At 40.5% G+C, this 27724-nt stretch overlaps 1 protein-coding gene across 1 annotated transcript; it reads right to left on the bottom strand.

Moving 5' to 3' along the window:
* Positions 1-508: 508 nt before the first annotated feature.
* CD28 (CD28 molecule) lies at positions 509-27517 on the bottom strand. The gene is made up of 4 exons (XM_036928090.2): positions 27190-27517; positions 7335-7691; positions 6968-7089; positions 509-1448 (listed from the first exon to the last, which is right to left on the bottom strand). The coding sequence occupies exons 1-4, from the start codon at positions 27242-27244 to the stop codon at positions 1320-1322; spliced, it is 663 nt and encodes a 220-aa protein (XP_036783985.1). The 5' UTR covers positions 27245-27517; the 3' UTR covers positions 509-1319.
* Between the last annotated feature and the right edge of the window lie 207 nt (positions 27518-27724).

Consider the following 27724-nt stretch of genomic DNA (forward strand, 5'->3'; position numbering starts at 1 on the left):
CAGATCAAATGTAAAGGTGACAGTAAAGCCATTTTTCAAGGTCCCCAGGCATACTTGACCAAAACTAAAGGCAGAAAAATATCCATGGTCATTACAGGATCAGGCTGTACAGGATATCTTGAGAACTTGGATGCTGTCAGAAGACGCACTTGGAAATATTTTTCCATGTTGATGGACCTCCATGGTCAATAGGCCACTGAACCCATGAAGTTCTGGAGCTCTGAGCCCAAACACCTATCAGGCCCCTACAAGGAAGGAACTCTCACCACAGCACCTTCTGCCTGCCGACTTCTGGAAAACTTCCCCCAGACACTGGCCACCCCTCGGCACATCACAAGAATCACATCATTCCCTCTTTCAGAAGTTTCTTGGGACTCATCCCCATACCTTAATAAATGCTAATATCCCTCTGTCACAGTATCATCACTTCTCAGCATGTGCTTTCACATCCTCCTTCAGATCTCCATGCAGGCAATAGAGACAACTGTGCAAACTTGAAATGTGTAGAAAAGAAAAGCCCCCCTCTACAATTTCACTGGAATATGCTGCTAAACAAGTAACCTCCATAGTATTCAAATAGTTTTGTCATCAAGTGGCCTTATTTCCCGACAACTTTATTCTTTTGAAATCCCATTGTGAAGACGACATTGAATTCTCAACACAGGGAATAATGAAAGCAAGTTGGTTTGGGATTCCATCGGGTAAAATGGCTAAATATGACCAAAATTCACCAAACACAATATATACATATTTCTACACTAAAAGTAAAACAGCATTAAATAGGAACTAAGTGGCTCATCTCATAAGTGACAGTGTTTTAATGGTTTTAAAAATATTTAAGTCTCTCTACCCCCTCCCAAGCTCTAACCTATCCCCACCCTAAACCCACATTTAACCAAAGGGTATGATTTGTCTAACCTTTCTTCTCCATCTAACAAGTCCTTTAATACCACTCTTCCCTTGACCTCAAAGTGAAGGTGAGTGAGAAAGGACTGAAATTGGAAGCAGGTTTCAAGGCTAACAAAATCCACTTGCTTTTCGTTTTCTACCCTAACTTAATCAAGTCAATAAATACATGGTAAGTCTGAACTTTGATCATGGCACTACAAGATATAGCCTGCCACAGTAATATCCTTTAACTTCACTTCAGTCTCAAAATGATGTTATTTGACTTAGTTGTTCAAGCATAATTGGCATCAGTGGCCTAATAGAAGCCCAAAGTAGCCGGCTGAAGACGAGGCAGGCCTTTCCTATCCAGAGCAGTGTTGTTGGGCAGATGAAGAGGTGCCTGCCAGCTTGCATCTGGATAGGCGTCCGTGTCAGGAGCGGTACGCCGCAAAGTCACGCGCTGGGGCATAGGGCTGGTAGTGCTTTCGGGTGGGCCCCAGCCTCCTGGGGGTCATGTTCATGTAGTCACTCTGAAGGATCCTGCTCCTCTTACTTTTCATCTGCAGAAAAAAGAAGTGTCACTGTGAAGGGGGCCAGGGACACAGACAGAGATGTCATGGGAGGAGCTCAAAGATTTGGGGGACTATTCACAACACAGACAGTGACATGAAGCTGAACACACCAGAATTCATCGAGCACCTTGGACATGGATAATGCCTGATCAAACCTACCTGCTTTGGACTCTTCTAAATTAACATGAAAAAATCTGAATCAAAGAAAGTATTTTAGAGAAGTATGTTTCTCTCAGTGTAGTCATTTGACCTGAATTCTGAAAGTATATCTAGTATATCCACTGCTGATATGCAAATACTCTTGAAGGCCCTTTCTCCTTTGAGAAAGTTGAGCATTCCCACTGCAGTCTTCTTATATTAGTCATTTTCTTAACAAGCCTTTTTCCATAATTAATCAAAAAGGACCATCAGCATTCCAGAGTCTGGAATAATCAAATACATAGCAATGGAGTCCAAATTCATGGGGAATTCTCGTTCCAGACAGATGGTTACATTCCTACTCCCTTCTGTGCATGTACATTTCCATGAAGACAATAGTGTCACTCATCTCTGGTCCTCAGACTCAGCTCCCTCTGGATGAGTTTCTACCAGGGCTGAGAGATGTAGGGACGATACTAAATACAGAGCAAGAGTTATATTCACCAGGAATCTTAGCAAAGTTTTGACTGGGGGTAAGGAGCATCTTTGCTGGATCAGTATGACAACAAAATTTCATAAATGATCCATAGATTTCTAAAAATAGAAAGCCATCCAGATTTCTGTATTCATAATTCTCCATTATGAAAAAACTGTCTATTTCTTGGCACATCGGCCTGATGTACAAGTAGATACCCTGGACATGAATGATACAAACACCTGTATAACTAGGTAAGCGAATGACTGCTGCCCTGGCCTTATTCCAAGTGCTTCTCTCTGAGCCTTTCATACCTCCCTTGTCAAAGGGACAGGAGTATGGAAGTAAGCTTGTAATGCGCTGACCTCCACCCACATTGCTAAAGAGAACTAACATGTCTCCCGTTCTCATTTTTTGAACTCTCAGAGGCATTCTATATTACTGATGACTCTCTCCATTTTGAAACGCTCCCCCACTTTGTCTTCCATGAGATGGCATCACCCTCGTCTTCATCTTACCTTCTCTGGCCACTGCTTCCCTGCTTCCTTGGCAGGCTTACCCTTTCTAGCTGGCCATTCAGTGGTAGAGTTTCTCACAGCTTGGTCATAAGCCTTCTCCTCTACTTAATGTCATCCTCTCTCCTTAGGCAAATGCATCCCTACTCGCAGCTTCAGTTACCACCTATTCACCCATATTTGTGTCTCTGGACAAGACCTCAAAGACGCTTTAACCTCAACATGCCCAAAAAGTCAAGATCTTCCCCTAAGTCTGGCCCCTCCTGGTGTTTCTCATCTCAGTAAGTGACACAACTGTATATGCAGTTGCCCAAGCCAGACCTCTTCAGCCTCATCCTTGACCCCTCCAGCTCCTTTATCCCCTGCCCCAGGGGATACTTTATAATGCTTGAAGACATTTCATGTTGTCACAGTTAGGAGAAATGCTACGGCATTTAGTGGGTAGCAGCCAGAGATACAGCTGCACACACCCTTCAGTGCACAAGGAGGCAGCCCACGATGTCAACAGCACCAGGACTGAGACATCCTGATCTTAAGAGTCTGGTCAGGAAAAGGATGAAATGAAAAGGAAGCAATGGATATAAAAATATCACCAAATTAGAATGAATATTATTAAACTGTACAACTTCTCCTTCTCACTCATATTCAAAGATGATTGCTGATTTGAGCCTGTGTGACCAGAAGGACGGTGTTCCATCCATAGTTATAAAATAAAACAGTAGGAGAAAAAGATTTGAAAGAGAAGGTTGCAAATTCAGCTTTGGTCACTTGGGATTTGAGATGGTGGATGCATTCTCCAGTTGAAACTAAAAACAGGATAGCATTAAGCAGACATAAATGGGGGATTCATTCAGAGAGAGGTAGCCATGGAAACCAAGGGGGTGAGGGAAGTCACTCTTCAAACATCTTGATTCTACATCCTCTGCATAAATGAAAGACTGGAGTTCTCTTGGGCATAGGGTTATGGCAGGGCAAGGAAATTTCTACCCCTATATAAATGCAGATAGCTGCAGATGATACCCTGGGAGGCATTTTAGTATTTACTCCAACTCTGATGACTCCCCTTGCCAGTCTCCCAAGTGTCAGTCTCTGCCTCTGGATGCCCAAATAAAACTATAGCTTGTAGAGAGGCCCCAATAATGAAGAAATCTTGACTCTGAGGTTCTCTGGGTGGCAGAAAGACTATGAAAGATCTGCTGCAATCAACTCCCATGCTTACCCTCATGCTACTATCAGATAGTAAGGTTAGTCATTATCACCCTAACTTTAAACAAACAGTGGGATGGAAATGACACATGCATGGCTGAGAACACTATGCAGAACCCACAGTGTCCATGTGCATCTAGCATATGCATGTATGTGTGCAGAGCACTCACCGCATGTCTGTGTGACTGGGTCATCTATTCTGCCCCTCACCCTTCAGTACCTGCTGAGAGGTGGATTTCAGGACCCCTCCTCCCTTGCCCTTCCCTCCAGCCCTGCCCTTACCCACTGTTTACTGGAAGTAGCACCAAGACACAAGGTATACACAAGACAATTCACTTAAAGACACAGTCTTTGAACCCACTGGATTTAAAGGCAGTTACTGTCTGTACACACTATGCACATTCCCCACATTGTGACTTACAGTGGAGAAGACCATGATTTTTAAAAGGCTCCTTTAGACTGAGAAAGAATGCAGAGTTCGGCTGAGTAAATGGAGGACTGAGTGAGAATAACAGGTGCTGGTCTGTGGCAGCCTGGCAGAGGGGAGCTCTTTACTTATTCAAATGTCAGCAACAGGTCAAGAACTGAGATAGAATCTGCAGCTGTCTTAGAAACCCACTCGGCCCAGAACTGACTATGGTAGCATGACAAAAGCCCTCAGGAAGTTCCAGAAAACAGTGGCTTATAACCAAGTTTACAGGGCAAACCAGCCAAAAATAGGATCCCAAAAAAGTACCCAGGAAATGGCTAAACTCTGCCTGGCGACCTCGCTCAGCAAGATGCCATTTGCTTGAACAGTAACAGCAGCAGGAAAGGAGAAACCCAGAGTTAAAAATGCTCCATTATTCCATCAAATATACGTATATGTTTATTTTAAATGCTTTTAGTCAGAGAGTACAAAGACATAGGTTTGAAATGCAAATAAACAGTTCTTGCTTGGTAACCTAATTGACTATAAGAGGCCACAGAAGGTAAGAAAATAAGATATGCCAAGTCCTCGGTCTCCCCACCTTACAGGGAACATGTGAAGCCGAATAAGACCATCATAAGTTTTCTCAAAACAAAGCAAGATGAATCTCACTAAGATTTAGTAGTGCTGCTGAAGAAAAACCCATAGTGTCTATGAGGTATCCAAGTTGGAAGTACACTGTTTAAATGCACTGAAAATGAGAAACTGCTTTTGTCCCTTTGGGTGATTTAAGTCACTTAAGAAATTAGTGCCTGATTATAGTAACTGATATTCTAATGCATATTTACAATAAGTTTTAGAGGATGAACAGTATCCTTCTGGCCACCGAAAGTTAAAGAAGTTCCCAAAACTACTCCCCACCACTTTGGAAGACTCTCCAGGGCAGACACACATTTCTCAGGCTGCCTGTTGCCTAATCTGTACCTTCTGAGGGGTAGGGAACAAAGTGACTTTTGTTCCTGGAAATTCTTTATACTAGATACTGTCTAGTAGCAGCTACCAATGAAGCTAGTAAATTACAGTGACCTAGGTCAGCATATTACAGGGGAGTACCTGTCCTGGAAAAGGACTCAAAACACCAGTGCACTTGGATTTTAAAGTAAGAAGCCAAGATTCCTGAGCAGAGCAAGATAAAAACAAGAACTAAGACTATAAAATTCTAAAATCATTGGCAAACACCATAGAGGTCCAACACTGGATGGTACCCTGTATGAAGACACCAAGATCCAGAAAGATGAAGGGACTCAACTAACATCAGAGGAAGACGAGCATTTTTTCACTACATAAAAGGCCTCCATCAGGGTTGGGCAACTGCAAGCAAGGCGGGCCAATTCTCAGGGCAGTATCTAGTGTAAAGAATTTCCAAGGACAAACAGCCACTTTGTTCCCTACCCTGCAGGAGGTACAGATTAGGCAACAGGCAGCCTAATGTCCATCTGCCCCCTAGTCTTCCAAAATGGGAGAAGCATGTGGAGACAACCAAAAGGCAAACTTGGACGGTAGACCAACAAGAGTTTAAAGGGATCCCATGCAGGATCTATCACTGACACGACTGAACCCAGGGCTGCCCTCCATCCTTGACCACGGCTATAGTAAATAGGATGGCTTCCCCTGGCATGGCTTTCAGAAATCACTGACCCATGTATGAATTAGTTAAATATATGGGGTATGCCTTAAAGATGAGTATCATACTTCAGGCATGTTCATTTAAGTCCTTAGTTTGGCCTCTATGGATGTTATCAATTCAGTAAGAATTCATTAACCACTAAATATACTTAATACCAGATGGATGGCAGATACCAAGAGAAATAGTCCTTTTTCCTTGAGGAGCACACACTTCTTGAAGACATGACTCATTTGTGTATCTAACTTCTAGAAAACAATTCAAAGACAACATAGAATCAATGCATGAAGTACTCTATGTCACACTGTGTGCATAAGAACAGAAAGGTTCTGAGTATGGGAAAGATCCTGGGTAGGGAGACCTCACCCTAACAGTAGACATGGGCATCCAGATGTGTTCAAATCTAGGCCAAAACTTCAACTTTGAAGAAGGTGAAGAAAAATACACCGTTTATTGCACGACTTTTGCAAAAGTTGGTAAATTCCAATTCAGTGGTGAGAGCTCAGAAAAGTCTAACTCCCATTGTAGTTTCACAATGACAGCACCATACCTGGCCTCACTAAATTCAACTGCTTCAGAGACGATAAAAATATGACTCAGATAAACAGACCTAGTTTCTTTGCTAGGTTTGAATGCATAATTTCAGCAGCAAAATTTCTCATGATTATTGATCCTGAACCAAAGCTGTTCATTGGCTTCAGTTGCCTAGATCCCTAAGTGGCTTAGACTTTTATGTATGAGTATATATTAAAACTATTGTATCTGTCATAATAATATTATAAATTGGGGAGAAAAACAGTAACTGCCCCTAATATCCCCTTCCTAATCCACCCATTTAACTTTTTATTCTGACTAGCCACCTAATCCGTGCCTTCTGGAAAATAGAACTCACATCACATGTTTAGCTTAGATAAAAGTTAGACACACTAAAAGAGAACATACTCAAACCTAGCAGGGAAAAAGGAAATAATAAAAATTTCATGTTACACGGAAAATAAACCATACAGGCAGAAATCTTGAATATGTTCAGACTGCATGTGCAGCAGATAAGTTACATAAAAACAGCGCAGCTTCTCTTACCCAGAAAGTGAAAAGAACCACTGTTACTAGCAAGCTATAGAATGCTAGGACTCCACCAATCACCGCCAGTGGCCAAAATGGCTTAGAATCAGGAGACAGGAGAGCTGGACAAAGACATTTCTCTGAAAAATAGAATAAAGCAGATTAAATGATCCGGGAATGACAGATGAGTACATATCCTTCCTTCTGAATATTACGGAAGAATATGAAAGGAAACGAAACATGCAGAATATCACTAGCTTAGAATGTGTAGCCTTCCACTTTGCTCTGCCCTCTTTGGGACTTATCCTGCCCCACCCCTGATCATGACCTAGTTTTCAAGACTGCACTTGAAAACCAGTGACACACTAGTAGAGTTGGGTGTTACCTTTGACATGGATAATGGTTCCATTGCTCTTCTCATTGTCTATGTAAGGAGGAGGATACATGACCTCGATTTTGCAGAAGTAAATGTCCGTTTGATTAACGTACAAATTCCAGAGGTAGAATGTCACTGTTTCATTGCCCAATTTCCCATCGCAGTTGAATCCGGTATTTGAGTGAAACTGAAGCTGATGGGAGTAATTTCCATTCACAACACAGACTTCAACAGCACTGTCTGCTCCCTTGTACAGGGACGCCCGGAACTCCTTCGAGTCGAGGTTTTGTGTATACTTGCAGCTAAGGTTGACCTCGTTGTTGTCCACCACAAGCATGGGTGACTGCTTCACCAAAATCTTGTTTTCTAGAGGAGGAAAGATCGTTTGCTTAGAACAAGGGTATAAAGACTTTTCTTTTTTCTGAAATCAAGATGTATTAGTGAACCAAATAAGCAGATCTCCTGCAAAGGCTTTCTCTTGGCAGATGAAGATGGAGCTCTTTGGGAAATAATTACACTAAGAGTTTAAAAGTTTACATTTTGATATTATTTCCCACCTCTTTTGAATGGAACAATGGAGAGTGTTTTCACTTGAAACGCAGTGTGTGGCTCCTGTTGGCGCTGAGTGCCACAGCTGTGCGTTTGGGATTTTTGAGTGTACTGAGATTCCTAAAATGTTATTCATACTTAATCATGTTCATTTCCCGATTGAGCAGTATACTTGTAGATGGCTTTTATCACCAGACACAGATACTTAACAAAATTTGTTTTTAATCTGTGATAAAGGTTTTTTGAAGGAATTAAAATGTTTCGAATCACTTTGTTTATTGGCCATTCCAAGAGTAGGATAAAAAGGTAAGGGAAAATGTGACCCAAGGAGTTTAATTTATCTTCCAGAGCAAATTCTGCAAACAGCCTTCTCAAGAAATTTGCATATGTGTCCCTTTAAATCACAGAAGACGGAAGAGGCCCACAGGAGTTCTCTGTCTAGTCCATCTTCTCCTTTATCCTAGCCCAGGAAATGATCAAATCTGGAGACCAGCTAGTTCAGTCTCTTTCATTTAGAGCAAATAATTGGATGCTGGTTTATAAACTGCATCAGGGAAGAAAACACATCTCTTCTCTCTTGTTTCTCAGTAATATACCCATTGCCTGATACATCAACATGTTCCTTTTTTTCTTAATGACTGTAAAGCATAAGATGATTGGTCTAAAATCACTGAGCAGATGGTAAGCAGAGCTATTACTAAAACCCAAGTAATCAAAAATCACCTAAGAAATAAACCTCTCGTGCACTGAGAATCAATTTTGCAACAAACACTCTCCAAAATTTCTCTAAAACAATGAACTGTTTTGTGTCTTTGATTCAAAATTCAATAAAATAAACCCTTCTGCTATTATGTTGGGTTATGCTAATAATTTCCTACCTATTTGCACTTTTTTAGAAAGGTTATTTGAAGCAACACCACTACACACCCCTTCTGAAGCACCAAATAAAATAAGAATCTATTAAAATGAAATTTACAATTTTACCTGGATTTGAATTCATGTACTCAGGTGTTTTGTTTTGTTTTTGAGGAAAAGGGAGCTGCACAGAACTAAATCACTAACAGCTTTTCATCTCCTACATAGTGTTCAATGCTGTCTGCACATCAAGAATTTTAAAAACAAAAAACCCATGTCCTAGTCCCATTCCTAGAAATACCCAAAAATGATTTAGTTGGTCTGTGCCAGTGTGGGGAGTGGGAGGCAGTTATGTTCTTTCTTTTCACTTTTTTATTACAACCTGTCAAGATATAATTCATGTACCAGAAAATCCATCCTTTTTTCTAAAGTCACATTTAGAAAACTTTTAAAGGGGTTTTTCTTACATGCACAAAGTTGTGACTGGATCACCACTATCTGATTCCAGAATATTTTCATTACCCTTAGAAAGAAATCCCATACTGATTAGCAGCCATTCCCTATTCCTCCTTCCTTCCAGCCCAGAATGACCACTAATCTATTTTCTGTCTCTGTGGATTTGCCTATTCTGGACATTTCATATAAATGGGATCATACAACATGTGGCCTTTTGTTTCTGGCTTCTTTCACTGAGCAGAATGTTTTCAAGGTTCGTCTATGTTGTAACATATATCAGAACTCATTCCTTTTCATGGTCAAATAACATCCCATTGTATAGATACACCACTTGTTTTTCCATTCATCAGTTGTTTCCACTTGTTGGCTATTACGAATAATGCTACTATGAGTAGTCAAGTACACGTTTTTGTGTGGACACATTTTCAATTCTCTCGTGTATACACCAGGAGTGGAATTGCTGAGACATATGGTAACTATGTTTAACTTTTTGAGGACCTGACAAACAGGTTTCCACAACAACTGCACCATTTTACATTCCCACTAGCAGAGTATGAGGGTTCCAAATTCTCCACATCCTTGTCAACACTTGTTATTGTTGTCCATCTTTTTTATTATAGCCATCCTAATGGATATGAAGTGGTATCTCACTGAGAGATTTGTGTTTCTCTAATGACTAATGAAGTTGAGAACTTTTTTCATGTGTTTATTAGCCATTTGCATATCCTTTTTAGAGAAATGCCTTTTCAGACCATTTGCCCACTTAACTGCATTATCTTTTTATTATTGAATTATCAGAGTTCTTTACATATTTTTGATACAAGTTCCTTATCAGATGTGTGATTTTCAAGTGTATTCAACTAGGGTTGCAAACCACTAGAGCCTAAAAGATTGTCAAGCTGACAGCATATCAGAATCATGAATCATCAGGTAACTTTATAAACCCTTGATTCCCAGACCAATTAAATCAGAATCTCTGGGTTTAGGACCGAGGCACCAGTATTTTTAAAGTTTCTCAAGAGATTCTAATTTGCAGTCAAGTTTGAAAAACATTGGCTGAACAATTTAAAATTGATTTCTAATCCTCAATTCACAGCCTCCACAGGCTTTTCCAATCTCATTTCCTCAAACCAAAACCTTCCCAATTAGCCAAGCCATTTCAGTCAACATCCCAGGAAAACATTTTATGAGTTCTTCTCTCCATACTTTGTTGACTAACTCCACGGCCTGGAGCATCTTTCCCTTCTCAGGTCTCAAAATGATTACTATCTGTATCACTCATTTGCCACTTGGTCAAGTTCTACACTCTGAAGGCTTCTTGTTCCATGCATTTCAATTTGTTTAACTTTTGATTTGTGTGTATTTCCTCTAGACCCCTACTTTCCAGGTTTCTTTTGATTGAGGATAATATGTTATGCTTCTTTGTAGAATACTGTGTGAATAATAGCATCTCATTAAATAATCAGTAGGTGAAAGATGGTGTTCTGGTTGTATCATTCTCATCAGCAGCTAAACCTTGACAACCATCTCATTAAGCCCTTATTCAAAGTTTATTCCTCAACAACTTTAGCTTCATTTATTATTCATTCAACAAATACTTCCTAAAAGCACTGAAAATTAAACATGTAAAGAATCAAAAAGTTCAACTTGTCGTGATAGGAAAATCCACCTTGCTTTTTGTTCTGATTCATTTTGTTTGGCTCTTTTCTTTGCATACCTAAGACTCACTGGGCCAGTTCTGACCCTAGCAAGAAATGTGAGCATCTTCCCTCTTTTGCAGGTTAGGTATTTGTATTTCCTCTTATAGAGCCCTCCAGGATTTGTGTTTCTGTTACTGATTAATTGAATTCTGCCTTAAAGGGGATTCAAATTCTTCCTGGTCTGACTTGAAAGCTAATATAGGAAAAAAGATGAGGATAGGACTCCTTTGCAAAGGTTAAAAAAAAGAAAAGGGGGAGGTGGGCAGGGAAACTGAGTTAAGCTGGAGAGAAACCCTGGATGGGTACAGCTGGCTTCCTTCTCCCAGCACCCACAGCAAGACAGAGGGGTGGGGAGAGGGAGGAAGGGAGAGAAGCCTGCTTCAAGTGTTCCATATAACTCAGGTATGACACCTTTTCAAGATGCAAACAGGAAAGAAAAATTGATTTCCCAAAGATGAACAGGGCTCATTTTCTATCCCTGGGCAGCTCACAGCCTGATGGGGAAGTGTGGGGACAATGGAGGTTCCTAGAGACAGGATCCTCACCTAACCCTAAACTACTTGATAATGTAATTGGCCTACTTCCAAACCTGTAGGCAATGAGCTATTATTGACTGAGTCACTATATAAAGAGCTCTGCCTGGTGCTGAGTGGAGGCAGATTACAGACCTGCAGACTGTTGGGTGCAGACGTGATTCTGGTGCTTAGTGTTCCTCCAGAGAATAGCTGGGTATAAACCCTTTTACCCCAAGAATGTTCCTTTGTCATTTCTCAGTCTCATGGAATCCATAGTGAACTTTCCTCAGGGCTGAAGCCCTCAGGCAAGACAGGAAGAAAGACACATAAACAAATGGCTACTTTAAAAATAGTGGCACAGTGATGTGCAGGGTTTCTGGGGAGCAATTGGGGAAACAGCTAATGATTTCTAGAGGAGCTAATGCTCCTTCCTAAATCTTGAAGGAGCATGCATACATTGATTCATCAAGTTTATTAAGTAAAAGCCCAGCTAAGATGAGTCTTTGTGTAAGGGGATGGGATGAAGTAGGAGAGTGTGTTTTGGGATGAGGGGGTGAGGTAATGGTCTATGAGGAAGATAAGACAAAGAGAGAAAGAGCAGTCTAAGCAGAGGAGACAGGAGGTGAGAAAGAGAGTGGCAGCTGTAGGGAATTGCAGCGACCTCAATTTTGCTGGACCATGAGCTGTAAAAGACAAGATTGGCAAAACAAGCACAGTTCATAGCTTGAGCTCCCTCCTGCAGGTGATAAGGACCTGTTGAAGGATTTTAAGCAGAAAAGTGATAAGAACAACTTTCTATTTTAAATAGATCACCTGAGCAAACATGTGGAAGGTAAATTTGAAGGGTACAAAGGTGAAAATATGGCAGCCAGTCAGGATAAAACAGTAGTAGACCAGGCAAGAGGTGATAAGGGCCTAAACTATGGTTAGAAAGAAATCGATAAACTCAAGAAATATTTACAGGCTAAAACTGGCAGAGCTCGGCATTGGCTTAGATGTGGAAGTGAGGAGGAAGGAGGAGTTAAAAATGTCCTCAGGCCACACAGACCAACCAGTAGGGAACACTGTTTTCCTTTTCCCTGTATCTCTTCTTCACTCATTACATGACCAGAACAGACAGCTGAGAACCCGAGGTTAAGTTTGGACATCTGAGCTATGAAGAAGACATTCTTTCTTCCAGCCTATAAGATCATTGCAAAGAAAATACAAATTACCTTGAAGTTTCCTGGGAACACAACTGACACCTGGAGCTTAGTTCAGTGTTTTCTGGTTTTCAGAAGGGAGAAGCAGTGGTCTTTCTCTCCTGAAATTGTTTCTCCTTCATAAAGCATAACACAGTGAGATAACTGGAAGATAGGTTTTCCTCCTGTCCATCACAGGCCCTCCAAATTCAAACCTCAGCATTATTAGGACTGATCAGATTTCTCCTGAGCCCCTTCTACCTCAGCAGCCCAAATTGAGAAAGCTCCTAAGGAAGAACAATCCATGATTCTGGTACCTAGGTCAGCTGTCACATATCCAACATCCTTCTGGTTAGTGGCACATCCAGCTATTGAGCAAGGGAGGAAAAAGTCCTTCCCTGTGTGACTCTTTGTACTAATATTTTGTTGGGAAAGAGCTTGAAAAATATTGGTTACATGGTCATTTGATGAAAAAGACGTCCGATTTATCTGTCAATGTCTTCTTCCTCTTCTGTGTCAACACAGATTATTTTAAAATTAGGTACCATGCTTGAAGCAGTTTGCCTAACATGTGCTAGTGTGTGGCAATAGCCTCCTAGCTTAGGATTCAACCTGAGTTCAGGATTGGCTGATAGAACCTCTTGTTTTTCAACTTTAATATCCTTATAGCACTTGGACTCACCTTGATTCATGTAATCACTCAGATACCTAAGTGAGAAACCATCTCATAGGACTTCAAAATCTACATCTGCTTTGAAGAGATACTAAATGAAGGAAATTCACTTTTGGTAGTAGAAAAAGATATCCAATTTCTCTGATACCAAATACATGTGATCATTATGACTTCTAGTAGACACAATAATTTTAATCCCTCTTTTTCTTAACAGGGAGCATATATGGAAAAGCACACCTCTTACACTGTGGGAGTGGATTAATGACATGGATAAATCCAGGTAACCAATAACCTGAATATCAAATGATGTTTGGCTTTGCTATATATTTTGGTTCTCTGAGTTTTAGGGAGCCCATAGTACTTCAGATAATTAAAGGACATATTGTAAAATTTAAGGACATATCTAGACTCAAAAGAAACTAAAGAAATATTTAGTTTCCCCATACTAACTTCTGTTTGCTTTCCATCTCATGTTGGTGGAAAGCATCCTTCTCAGGCTACATGGTCTTGTAGACCTAGCCTTTGCCCTGTAAATATTTGGTTTTCCCTCTTGTGAGTAGTTAAGCAAAGTCCACCTAGGTCAAGCCCACTAGGTTAAAGAGAAACTTTGCCAACCCATCAATTATATCTGCTTCTGGTATCAAAAGATTTGCTTGACTGACATTTCTCCAACTGAACTGACAAGTTGTTTCTGGTGATGAATTCAGTGCTTTGCTTTTCAAAGCCTTTCCTAGCAGCTAAACCAGCTAAGGGTGTGGAGACAGGAAGTGGTAACCTCAAACCTCTTTCCCTCACAACTCCTCCTTGACAACAGGCAACACGAAGCTTAAGATTGGAGGCGAGAAGGTATTTATCTGCTGCTTATGAGCAAGGTGAGAGCAAAAAGATTTTCCACAGAGAATCTGTGAATCTTGTGACTTCTGGAAAATTGAAACTTGTTTGTGCTTCCATGAGCATGAGAACGGGAGGGAGTTTGGTTACAGAAAAACTATCTTTCCCTTTTCACCTATTGTGAATGGGTCAGTTATCATATTAATACCAACCAAGTTAGCTCTGCACAGCTGGATGGATGACCATCTCTAAGGTGTGGCTCCAAGTGTCAGAAAAGGAACCCCAACCCTGAAAGGATCCTCCTCATCAGTTCAATTAGTGTTTGCATTTCAAAAACTCCCCAAATGCAATGTGGAAAACACATCGACTTAAATTAGTAATTATGGCCTACATTCATAGGGCTACAAAGCCATTCTCCTATTTTTCTCTCACATGAACTCCATATTAACCTGGGAAGTAAATAAGCAGGACAGTTATCTTTATGCCCATTTCATAGATGGGGAAACTGAGGCTAAAGAGGTCAGATAACTTGTCCAAGTTACAGGACAAGTAAGTGACCCTCAGGACTTGGCTCATGCCTCATGACTTCTAATCTACTATTCTTATCCCTCTGCAGAGTTGCAACAATTTCAACAGTTTCTGTGACTGATTCTAGATCCTTTTAAAGTTGGACTTGATAGTTGGATAGTACTAGAAGTGAGAGTTAGGGAGGAAAATACCATTGAGTAGAGGAGTAAATGGGGTGACATGAGGACAGGGACAAGATAAATTTTATTTTCTCCACCATTTTGCTAGAGTAACATCCTGCAAAAAGCACTCATCTGGAAGAAAGGCTGGAGATGATCTAAGCCAATTCTTCATTTTAAAGAAGAGATGATTGAAAACAATAGAAGTAAGTGAATTTTTAAACAAGGTCACAAAACTAGTGGAAGAGCTAAGATACAATTTATTTTTTTATGACTCTAGGAGTAAGATTTTACATCACAATTGATTTACTTTGTGAATTCAGCAAGATTGACTTGATTTCATAGTCATATTTAGAAAAAGTATTCCCCCAAACTTTCTTTACCTCTAATGTACATGTACAAAACATTTTGCTTATGGTTTCAGAGACTTCCTGAAGGTCATAGATGGATCCCAGATAAGGCCTACAGACAATATGGTCACATAAAATGCCTGTTATGAAACATTGCAGATCCATAAGCAGTAATTATACCATTTCAGTCCAACTGTACAGAAGGGTTGGTTTGAACATGAACATTAGTCAATATGTTAAGTCACTTTTCAGTCTAAACCTCACTGGGAAAATCCTTAACTTTAGGGCCTTTGTGAATTACCTTTATCTGTCATGTTTAATTTATAATATTCCATCTTCCCTTTTCTTTTTCATAGCACCATAGAGAAATAAAATAACACATAGAGTCTGGTGAACCAGAGAGTGGAGTGGGCAGGACTCAAGACTGAAGTCTGCATTGGGAAGTTAAGGAAGCAGATTGTTTACCTAATCACATTGTTTACTTGTTAAAATACTGACTGAACAGAATTTAACATGTTAGGCAGGAAACAAAGAAAATGAAAGTTTTCTGTTTTCAACCATCTCGCCCTGTAATGCTTGTGAACGTGTTGTGAAGGTGACACACCAGTTTCCCTGGCACAGAAAGCACCTCCCTCCTGACCACAGAGCTGGTGGAGCTACTATAACTGCCCTCTGAGTACATTTCCTGCTCAGGCCAGGGATACCCTGCAATATGTGGCCATCTGACCACTTGCTCCTTTTTAGGGTCCCTAAGGGACAGGCTTCCCCACAGGTCAATCGTCAATCTAGTGTTTGCCCAGGAACCTGTAAGACAAGCTGTGCCTTCTGGAAGGAAAGAGACTCAACCGTCTGTCCCTCTGGCATGCTAGCTGGTGGCATGGCCTCATACAGGTACAAGACGGACGAGTACAAACGTTCAGCCAACTGTCATCATCCTCTTTGGGCTACTAGAGAGTTACAACAAAGCTCTGAATAACCTGTCACATTTTGAATGGCTCCAGACCCACTGGAATTCATGTTTAAATGAAAAAAAAAGTGATGTACATTACATTTTCATAATAACTCTGTGGTCCTATCATCTGATTTTCTGTTGACCGTCATCTTGAAACTCCCTATTTTTGCAAGCAGTAGAGGTTTATGGAAATCCTCTCCCAAACAGGGGGCTTTCAAAAAGCATGGTATATATACACATATGTTGTCTCATTCAAGATCGCAGCAAAAAACCAATGACACACTCAAAACTGGGCAATAGGAGGAGGGTTTATTTATAAAAGGACTGGAGACAAAGGTGTGGCATAATAAGGGGAAGTGCTAGAAACTAGCTCACAGCAACAGAGTTAGGACCACCCTCAGGTCTAAAGGGGCAAGGACCGGGCAAGGTTACCAGACCAGAAGAAAAGAGAGTTATGTAGAAGAGGCCACCATGACAGAGCAATGACTTCTGTCAAGAGAAACAGGCCAGCAATTAGCTCTCCCCAAGATCTTGTATGTGCAGCTATCAGTTATCCCAAGCACATTAACCCCTATCAGCAGAAAGCACGAAGTTTAAACAAAATCTAAGGAGACCTTAGTTCAAGCAAGTACAAATGATTACAGATAACAATAGAAATAGAAACAGAAGCCTAATTAATCAACTTACTAACAAGCTGCTGTTGGCCAACAACTAGTCTTAATCCTGATTGATGTTTCTACACAGGCAGACCCCACAGTGTACAGGGCAATTGTCCTTATCTTTTCAGAAAATTATTGTGCTACATGCAACTGTCAGAAAGTGACTCAGAGGTCAAATAGTTTCAGCAAAAACTCCCATCCAAGCACCTAAGTCATTAATTCTTGAGAGAAAAACTATCAAAATGATCAACGAGTACTTTCTGAAAGAAATTTTGATGTGTCAGAAACTTGTTCTTTGGTATTCTGACTTCTGCCTCTACACATGCATTCACTCAATGAATAAATATAAATTCAATAAATGTAAATTCAGTAAAAGATGCAGCCTCTTCCTAGGAGAAATCCTAAGGCAGGTACACATTTAGCTACACTCCAAAGCCATATATGCTGTATCAACCCTATAGGAGGTCACTGATGGTCACATGAAAGAGGCCTTGTTTCCAGACAAGATGATTCTGGAAGCTTTGTGCAGACTGGCTTTTAGCTGGGCCATGGAGTCTGGGGCAAATGTAGACAGGCTAAGATGAAGGGTAGTTGCAGAGCACTCTTTTGCATAAGGGGGAGGTAAGTGAAGATGGCTGATATCAATCATGGAGAGCCTTTAATGCCAGAAAAGGTACATGGATTTCACTAGAAAGGCCATGGGCAATGCTGAGACATCTGAGTTGATAATGAAGTGGTAAGTGCCACTTTGGGAAGGTTAACCCAGCAGTGCAGACTGCACTGGCTTGCAGCAAGGGTAGAACTGAGGCAGAGACTGACTGGGAGGCTGTTGCTGATGTGAGCCTATGGGACCAGAGCTGGGCAGGCGCAGCTGGGGAGCAAAGGGTGGACGAGGCACTGGTGCTCCTTTGAGCAGGTGACACTGAGCAGGAATCAAAAATGACACGGAGGGTGTAGGCTGGGCGAGGGGAAACGCAGAAGCAATGCTGACAAAATTGGATAAGTAAAGGGAGGAAATGTGTTTGAAAACAGCTGCTGGGTTCCGTTTTGGATATGTTAAGTTTAAGGGGGAGGTATGACATCCTGGAGGAAAGGTCCAGGAGTTGGATGTTTCCAACTAGAGCTCAAAAAATTCAGAGATAGATATGCACACTGGGATGTCATCTGTGTTAGGATGACAATATGAGGCCTGCTGAGAGCGGCCACTGCACTACAGTGTCCCTGCCACTCAGAGACACTGCCCAGCAAGGAGGGGTGGGCAGCTGAGGGCTGAGATGCCCTGACGCAAAACAGCACAGACCTGGGTGTGAGGGGACCCAGCCCCTGCCACTCAAAGGTCTGCAGTCGTTCTCTCTGCTCCTGATGCAGACAGGGGAATCTAAGAGGACAACATGGCAGAGTACCTGAACTTACATGAAGGAGGTGTCCATCAAAACCCACCAGACCGCTCCCCAAAATTGAATTTTATTACCCTAAAAGTTTGCCTGTATTCCAAATGGTAAGTAACCAGAGCTCTACAGCTTTCTACATGAGAATTCATAAAACAGATAGAAAGAAACTCCACAGGATCAAGGGGCCGCTTATGTAAATATATTGTTTTCTACATATGTATTTTAATCCAATAACCAAATTTGGGACCCATAATTTACTTCTGAGCCTTCATTCAAAACAAGTCTATAAAGAAGATGACAGCACATTTTCCCATCTGTTTCTTCCTCCCTAAATTTTATACTTCCAAAGAGCCTGCTCAGGGCCGCCTTGGCACATCCAGAATCTTCTAGGTAAGTGTCATGGGCTGGAAGTTTGAAAATAATGACGTGTTGAATCTTACCATAATATAGGAAGATTGGGGAAAGAGAGCAAATGCAGTAATTGTGCCCCCAGAGTCCTACAGGCATTTAAGCCTATTCATATCTATCATCCTGGTTCAAAATCTCTCCAAGCAATTTCAGAGCTGGCTGGTATGCAGTTCTTTGTATCTTCTCTGTCAGATTGTAAGAACATTCACAAAGGGGTGTGGTGGTTGAGTTGCCTTGTTAGAGCTGATGAAAGCCAGCATTTTTTTATTCACTTAAGAAGGATTTTTAAAGCCAGAAATAAACCTAAGATGTCTTCAAGTCCTACCTCCTCATATATCAGATGGGGAAATGAAGGCCTAGAAAAATTGTATCACAGTGTGACAGAATGAAACTCCAAATCACATCCCCCTGCCTTGAGAATTTGGTAGCTTTAACTTTTGAGTTTGAAAAAAGAATAACAGATATGGCCTCCCCAAAGCCAAGCACAAGCAGCCGCATCCTTGTTCCTAAAAAACCCAGGAGGTACTGAGGTTAACTTCCCTGACTAGGGCAGGGCTGGTCTGAATCTGGTGACCCTCTTATCTCAGTTATGAGCTCAGTCCATGCCCAGCCATCCTGTGCATTTTTGAAGGCTCAAGCAAATTTAAAGTACAAATGGGCTAAGCCTTCAAAGTCAAGGTATATAATATCCCAATGGCCCTTGTTGATATAGGATGAACACTATGACCTGTCCTCAGAGAAAACACACACAAACACATATGTATACACACATTTAATAAAAGTTTTCAATGTCAGGTTTGCCAGCATGGAATCACTCATCTACCCTAGCTTAATCCTAACAGATCTCTACTCCAGTAAGTCTCATCTCTTCCTTCACTTTCTTCATAGGGATTTGTCCTCCTCTCTTTTAACTCCTGTCCTCCATACCCCAAATCTTCCTCCCCATCTCCTTGAGAAAACTGCCTTCATTTTCATTTTTTTCTCTCCCTCCTCCTCTTTTCTTTCCTGATAGCCTTGACTCCCCTCCACCCCTGCAACACATACACACATACTCAAGACAGGCCCTTGTCTCCTTCCACATGTCAGACATAATAAGGGCATTCAGTTTGCAAAACATTTATCACATATCTACTGTGTAGAAAATATCATGATAGACAGTATAGGTGATAAAGGTTCCTAACTGTCTTCATTTTATCTAGCAATTTCCTCTCGTTTTCATTGTCTCTATTTTGTTCCCCTCAACTTTTTCTTAACACGTTGAAGTCTTATCTTCCTTCCATGCCTGAACTCCAAAGTCTCAATAGTCTCCTTTTAGCAAAAGCCAATGGCCTTCCCAAGACATTATTCACTTCCTTTTATATACACTTACTGCTACTAACCACTGTTTACTTACAAAACTCTGTCCTCTTCTAGCTTTAGTAACATTCCACTAGCCCCATTTTTCCTCTTACCTCTCCAAACATATTTTCTATCTCCTTCACTAGCTCATTACCTTCTTTAGCTGATGCCCAACTAGAGCTATTTTCCAGACTGTTTCCATCTCTGCTTTCCTGCAGTGATACCCTGTCCTTTCTACTAGCCTTCCATTCCCATGACTTCAGCTTCATTTCAAAGATGAGGATATCTAAATATTTTCTTCTTACCCAGTTCCCATATCTTCAGCTTTGTACCAGACATTGTTGTGACATCTCAAGTCTTTACTTCAAACTCAGTGTGTTTAAAACTGAAAACTATTTTCCTCCAAAACTCTGTTGTACAACAATATCTTGATGTTAGATGGTGATACCACCATTCTTCTGTTAAGCCAAAAGCCTAGACATCATTCTTGATACCTCCTTCTCTTTCACAAACCAGGCACTAAGTCCTAGAATTTCTCCTTTCAGAATACCTTTCAGAATGGTCACATCTTTCTATTCCCACTTTTGCCACCCAAATCCTAATCTACTATCCTTTACCCAGCAGAGTGGGGGAGTATTATAGCATGATCTCCTTGGCATTAGTCTCCATACATGCTGGACCAGGCTCCTTCTAAAAACTTTCAGCTGCTTCACAATTACTTGAAAATGAAGGTGAACCTCTGTTATCAGAATTCAATCCTTGATTTGACCTAAGTGTACCCTACCTCTTCAAGCCCCCATACAGTCAGCCTGGCCATCTGTTCCAAGAACATAGAACAGTATTCCTGGTTTAATTTCTTTCTATGTGTGGCTTCTGCTTCCTGAAGCAACATGGCATTGGTAAGAACACGAGCCATGGATATGCTCACTTACTAGCTGTGTGACCACAGGCAAGGTGCTCTTTGAGCTCCATGCTTCAGTCTCCCCATCTTATAGATAAGGTAATCATAGTAACTACTTCAAAGGATTTAGAGAAAAAATAAATGATCGTATTCAGGGAAAGCCAGGTGGAACAGTGTCTGGCATATTATAAGTGCAAAATAAATATTAGCTAACAATTATTAATAACATTATCCATTCAAATCCTACCTAGCTTTAAAATTCAGTTAAATTTCCAATTCTCCATAAAGGCTTGCTATTCTGTTAATTTTGTTAAAGCATTTTTCTTATACTTCCTTCAGGGCTAATTCATTCTTTCCTTCTTCAACAAATGTTTGTTGAACACCTACAATGCTTTTAGCACTGCACAGTGCTGAAGTCATAAGGGTGAGTAAGACATGATCCCATCCACAAAGAACTCACAGTCTAGGGGAAGAAACAGGTGCATCAGCACACAATAACAATTTTAGGGACCCTGAGGAAGAAAGCAGTCCCTCACTTTGCTGTTTAGGGTCTCAGAGAAGGCTCTTCAGAAGAGAAGTGTAGGGGACATTTCAGACTACAAGAATAATACATGCAAAGTTATTAAGGCATCGAATAGCACAGTGAAGGAGGGGACAGCCAAGTGCTATTTATCGTTTCCAGCTGTTCCATCCTGTCAGAGAGAGTTTTCTCAACTCGATCATAAAGTCTGTGACAGCAGAGGAACTTGATTAATTATACAAGCAATTCTTGTGTGCTCATTAGGTCTTTATATTTCTTTACCTCTTTTCATATCCCTTCAGACCCCAATAGAGGTTAAAATATCACAAATGTTTAATAAATGTTTGTTAGATTGAGTTATGCTTCCCTTGAAATGCCTCTTACAAGTTCATAATAAAGGCTGAATATCTAGGGAAAACTTCTTCAAAGAAGATAGATCTTGCACTAAACACATAAAGTGAAAGGCAAGTAGGATTTGGATGGGCAGGAAGGGGGAAACAGCATGAGAAATGTCATAAATACAGCGTGCATGTGTGTGACAGTGAAGACTGTAGTATTGGGGTTTGGATCTTAGGGTATCACAGAAAGTAGATTGGATAAGTAAGATGGGTCCAGCCAAAAAGCATCCAAAAATGTTAGGAAACATTGCAATGTCATCTCATTAGCATCTCCTAGAAACCATCAATGCAACTTCCTTTTGTACCATTGAGAGATACCTAAGTTTCCCCCCATCTCTAGATGTCTGGGGTTGGATTCAACAGTTCTATGGAGGATTGTACTTACAATTGTCTTCCATAAAATGAACTAGCGTGAATAGAGAATCACAATGGTCCTAAACTAAAAGAAAAAAATTTCAGAAGGATTTCACAATTCTCATTTTTACTTCATTGAAACCCAAATTAGCTTTTTGTATTGGTCACAGAACGAGAATAGCACATAGAAGATGTTAATAAATATCTATTGAATAAACACATGAATGAAGACCTGTCTTACCACTAACATAAGAAGGAGCAAGCACTTTAGAGAACGGGAACTACTAACACCCTGTTTCAGTCTCCCTGGGGGCCTCATGGTGGAAGAAGATATTCTCCTCATATGTACCCATTCTCACCCATCTTCTATAGGATAGTGTCTGTGGGCCAGAAATGAAGCCCTCCTGAACTCAACATTCCTAAAGCTGGTCCTAAATTATGTACCTTATTATGAGCAGTGTTCAATATTAAAGTCATCAGGTCATGTAGATGTGACAAATACAGCCACAGTGATGTTCTGACACTTCATCATGTGTCAAGTATCCCTTAACAATGAAAAGCACAACCCTCTACCTTCTCAGCAAGTTAGAAAAGAAAAATCAAACACCCACCTAAGTTCTTAACAAGGGACCTACGTCATTATTAAAATGTAACACATGTCAAGAACTCAGATCCTTCTGTGAATGAGTGGGTGATGAACAGGAGTTACCGCTCCAATCAGTGCATTACATGGTGGACTGTGAGCCAACAAGGTGACGCAGGTGCTGCAGAAAGGAGCTGATGATTAGATCAGAGGTCAGCGGGACTGCGCGTGGGTGACACTATGACACCATCAGCAACCATGAACTGGTTACCTTGGCAGTTAGAGGCCCCAGATAATGACAGTGATGGCAAATGAAAAAGATGACAGTAGCGGTGACACAGAGATAAGGCTCAGCTCAAAGGTAAGTAAGATATTCACCCCCGTGCAGGTTCTTCTCTTCCAGCAAGGAAAACATAAACACACATAACCTATTTGGTGACACCCAGACTAAATAAAGATGCCAATGAAATTAACATTGAAATACGAAGGCCAAAGAAGGCTGCTCTCTCTTTTTCACATCATCTAACAAGCGACTGAGTGGCTTTGGATCCCATCCAGCATTGTCTCTCTTCTCATGTCATAAAAATGAAAGTAACAAAAGACACCTGCTTTCCAGCCACTTCTCCATGGGGCCTGGGTGAACGTCCCCCCCAGCTTCAAGGACCAAATCTTATGTGACGATTCTCAGACTGAAAGCTCTGGGTACTTTTTTTAAATGATAACACCATATCATTGACCAAAAAGAGTCAAAGAGAACACCATAAAAGAGACAAATTCCTTAATACAGCTCAGAAAAACAGACACCTTCAGTCAGTCATGAAGCCACTCAGGTGTCACGTTTTTTCCCTGGAGTTCAGCTAAACTATCTACTGGGAAGAAAAGCTCTAACCTCTGTGAAGTTCCATAAATATACATTTCTTCAAGAAAAAAAGCAAATGAAAATTTAACCAAGATGCAAAGGGGGAAAGATTTTATCCTTTTCAATGACATGCTGCAAAATTAAGTTGTGCTTTGAAGGGATGCCTACCCTCTGATTTTTAGATTAAAAAGTCTGCAATGAATTGTGTATCTCTATCAATGCTTATACTAGTTAATAAAGAGCTATTGTTTTAAAGATGATAAGCCACAAATGGAATTTTCTTCTGGGAGGTTCGTGGCATAAAATTTTTATTTTGTAAATGTCAGCACACTGCACACAGGAAACACTTGGAGGAAGGTATCCACACATGATAAAAGCTGATTGATGGTCATGTGGCCTTTCTCCACTCAGGAAAATAGAATAAAGACATTAAAAAGGAAGAGGGTCTATGTCTGAAGGAGAGGCAGCCAAATAGATCCCCCACCACCCCCAGCTGTAGTGAAGGTTTGAATGTGAGAACTTCAGAATTATGATCACAGATTCATTTCCATTTTCTAATCTATTTGTGAAAATGACTCATTATATTTCCTGGCATTGATATGTTGATATTAATTTTACAGTCCTTGCTGTAAAAGTCATTTTTGGCTGGTTGCCTTAAAAAGAAAAAGAAAATAGTATTGTATTGTACAGTAGTAGAGTTAACACAATTTCTTAAACAATGTCTGCACTTGTGAAATGTCCATCAAATTTACTTGAGATGAGTAACCACCCAGTCAATTGTTTAACAGTCAGAAAAACTGGCTACAGTGTTTCAGATGTCACATAGATAAAGCAATCTGCTGAGTATGTTGCATTTTCGATGACCATCTGATTTACTTTAATTTCCCAAACTCAAGCTCAGGGCAACACTTTCTTATAAGAGGTAAATGACCTCTCTGTGTACAACTAACTCAGCGAGGTCCTTGGCCCAACTAGAAGTTTTTCATTACCTTGTTTTGCTGATGATTTTTGACTAAATGCCAATCATTTTCCTGCCATCTATGCCTCTCAGAAAAAAGAAGTGCTCAGGTAGATGTAGCAACACTGGAGAAATTGATCATGTTCAAATTAGCCACTTGGCCAGTTTGCTTTGCTTAGCAAAGTTTATTTGCTAAGGTTTGGAGAGAAATGAAAAGGAATCTGTTTATGGAAAAATTAGTGCATTGTCCTGATTTTTGTCTTCATCCTGGATGATTAGCTTGTTGAAAAATAACCGAGATTAGCTGAAAAATCTATGAACAATGCCGTGTATTATATGCCCACTCCTGTCATCAATCACAAATTGATTTTCTTACAACAGACTCCAGTTCTAAGCTGGCCTCATATTCCGAAGTCCAACAAAATCCTCTGTTGTGGATCTCAATGGCACACTTATCCAGATGTGGTCAGAAACACATAATTTTCATAAAGGAATTGTCTAAGTTAAGGTTCCTCATGCTTCCTAAATCATACTTCAATAATTTAGCCAAAAAAGTCTTTCTATAGTGTCGTTAAAATCGTGAGCATGAGATTAGATTTGACCTTCACAGAGTAGATACACTAAGCTGTGTGTGCTATAAGCCAATGAGTTCGTTCTTAAATTAGTGGGGAAAAGAACTGCCCTTCATACACAGAGACACATACACATGTCCACACAGACACACCAGTAGTCTCTCATAGTCCTAGGGAGGACAGTTACACTTGGACAGGAGAATTCCCATATCTGTAATTTCTATGGAGGGTAAAAACAGAAATAGCAAGTGAGTGGAAAGGTTTTGCACCACTGATTAGAATGTCTCATACATTTTTATATGTTGTAATTATTTTTTTCTCATGAGTTTTCATACTAGATGAAGCATTTCAAAAGTACCCTCTCCACTCCAACTCCTTTCCTCCTTCATTAGATGGCCACTCTTCATCAAATCTTAAAAGTCATTACATGGATGAGCTGGCATTTGAAAAGCAGATGTATCGCAAAGGAGAAAACAAACTTCCATGTGTGAGAACTCTTCAATTACCCTTTAAGCAGTCCCCCTATTTTAATAAATGTTCTAAAAGAAAAACATGAATCCTTGAGTCTGACAAAAAATATCTTCAAAAGAGAGTGAATGGGCTGATGACAGATGGTTATCCACAAAGCACATCAGAGAAGTATTTTGTGCACAGTTATGAATGTTAAAGGGTTTTCTGTCAGAGTGTGGCTTCTCTTTCCTTTCTGCCTATTCTTTATTGTCTAATAAATTAAGAAACTTTAAATAGTTAAATTTTAAAGATCCCTTAAAAATAAAATATATAGACCTTTTTAAAAATAAATTTTAAAGAGTCTTTTAAAATACATTGGGTAGTTAGCCCTAAGTGCTTGGCACCAGATAACAGGGCATAACATAGCTCATCACCAATGCATGTCTTTCATTATATTAACATCTTTTATAAATACACACAATTTATAAATGTACTCATCAGACAAGGAAATAGATGTGTATATATGTAACTATTGTGCTTGTGCAGGTTGGGAAATCATATCCTTTGGAGTGCATGCACATGATGTTTAAGAACACAACGAATAATGCAGTTTCCAGAGCACCAGAATAAATGACAAAGAAAATGGAAGATTTTGGCTTTTGAATGTGTCTTCAAGGGAAAAATAGCTATTCTTATTTAAGCATGCTCATTAACTCCTATCATCCAATTTTTGAGCTAAGGGAGACTTTTTTCTAACTCTGAGAACAAGTTGAACAAACCTTACTCCAGCCTACCAAAGCAGCAAGCTCCTTCCGTTTGGCATTGTGATTTTCCAAAGATGACTTCACCCTGGGCATATCTGGAGCTATGAAACTGCAATCCACATCCTATTAGGTGGAAAAGCATGATAGTCAAGAGCACAGGCTCTGGAGTCAGATGAAGATGGCCCAGACCCTGCCTCCAACAATTGATGGCTAGATGTCCTTGAGCAAATTAACGTTCCTACCCTTCAGTCTCTTCACCTGAAATGGTGTTCTGTAACAGTGGATCATCCTCTGCCTCATCACAGGGAACTTAAAGGTTTTAATCTAAGACAACAGATTTCAGCCAACTGTAAAGAAAACTAGTTTATTAGCATTGGTATTGCACCGGCTTCTGTGACAACTCCAGAATTCACTTTGGCACACATTCAGTTCAGTAGACATAGCAATCAAACCATCTTGCTAGCTAAGCACTGACTGCACTAAGCATTTCACAATGATGTTTTCATTTTATCCTCACAATGACCTTGAGATTAGGTTATTATCGTCCCCATTTTGCAGATAAAAAACTGAGGCTTAGAGAGCTTAAATACTAGCCTATGCCCAGCTAGTAAGAAATGAATCTGTGATATGAACCCAGGAAGTCTAAATCCAGAGCTTTCAGAACCTATCTGCTTAACAGCAGTTTTCTTAAATTAAATACATACACACACATGCACGCTAAAAATTATTGGGACACTACCAACTAACAGCTAAATAAATCTTATTTAAGTCCAAAGACTGTTAAAATATACTTCAGTCTGAGAACTGGGGAGTTTCTAAATAATAAGAGATCACCATGATAGAACAAAACTATACTTCAAATGTCCATATTTCACAAGTTGTTTGGCTTTGTTCATTTAAAATTTTAATCAGAGACCTCAAAAGAAAAAGTTAGAGGAGGAAAGAAATCAAAACTGCTTACCTTTTACTTGAATTGAGGGGAAGAAGTTGAGAGCCAGGAGCAGCCTGAGGATCATTGTGCCCGCGGCGGACCGGGGCTCAGCCCCTCCTCCCCGAGGAGCCCGAAGCGCGAGGTGAGCTGACGGCGCACCTGCCGGGCCCTGAGCGTCTCGTCATCCACGGCCGCCACTGACTTCCTTCCCTCCAGGCACATGACCAAGGGACTCAAACCACAAGGCATCGTGACTGCAACATCTCACACAGGATATTGCCTTGTTTTGATGACTTTAGACTTATCCTCTTCTTCAAAGGCAAGCCTTTTCTTCTCCCTGAAAGAGAATGTTGGTCACTCTACGGTGGCTCTTGAGAAATATTCTCTGTGGACCAAAGGGTATCCGAACTGTGAAAAATGGATGCTGGAAACCTAGCAGAAACTTTAGGGTTGCCACACAAGGTGTTCTAAAGGAGGAATAAAGCAAATTACAGAGGAAAATTCTTCAGAGGATGGGGATCGACTGGGTCAAAATACAACAGCGAAATTATGTTGAAGATTTGGG

The sequence above is a fragment of the Manis pentadactyla genome, chromosome 6, assembly GCF_030020395.1.
Source record: "Manis pentadactyla isolate mManPen7 chromosome 6, mManPen7.hap1, whole genome shotgun sequence".
NCBI lineage: Eukaryota > Metazoa > Chordata > Mammalia > Pholidota > Manidae > Manis > Manis pentadactyla.

What these genes read in the sequence shown, in the direction of transcription:
- CD28 (XM_036928090.2), bottom strand. Translation starts at nt 27,244, where the DNA reads ATGATCCTCAGGCTGCTCCTGGCTCTCAACTTCTTCCCCTCAATTCAA. An exon ending in CCCCTCAATTCAAGTAAAAG is followed by an intron (nt 7,692 to 27,189) that starts GTAAGCAGTTTT and finishes TTCCTCCTCTAG; the next exon opens with AAAACAAGATTTTGGTGAAG. An exon ending in TGGTTCTTTTCACTTTCTGG is followed by an intron (nt 1,449 to 6,967) that starts GTAAGAGAAGCT and finishes TTTTTTCTGCAG; the next exon opens with ATGAAAAGTAAGAGGAGCAG.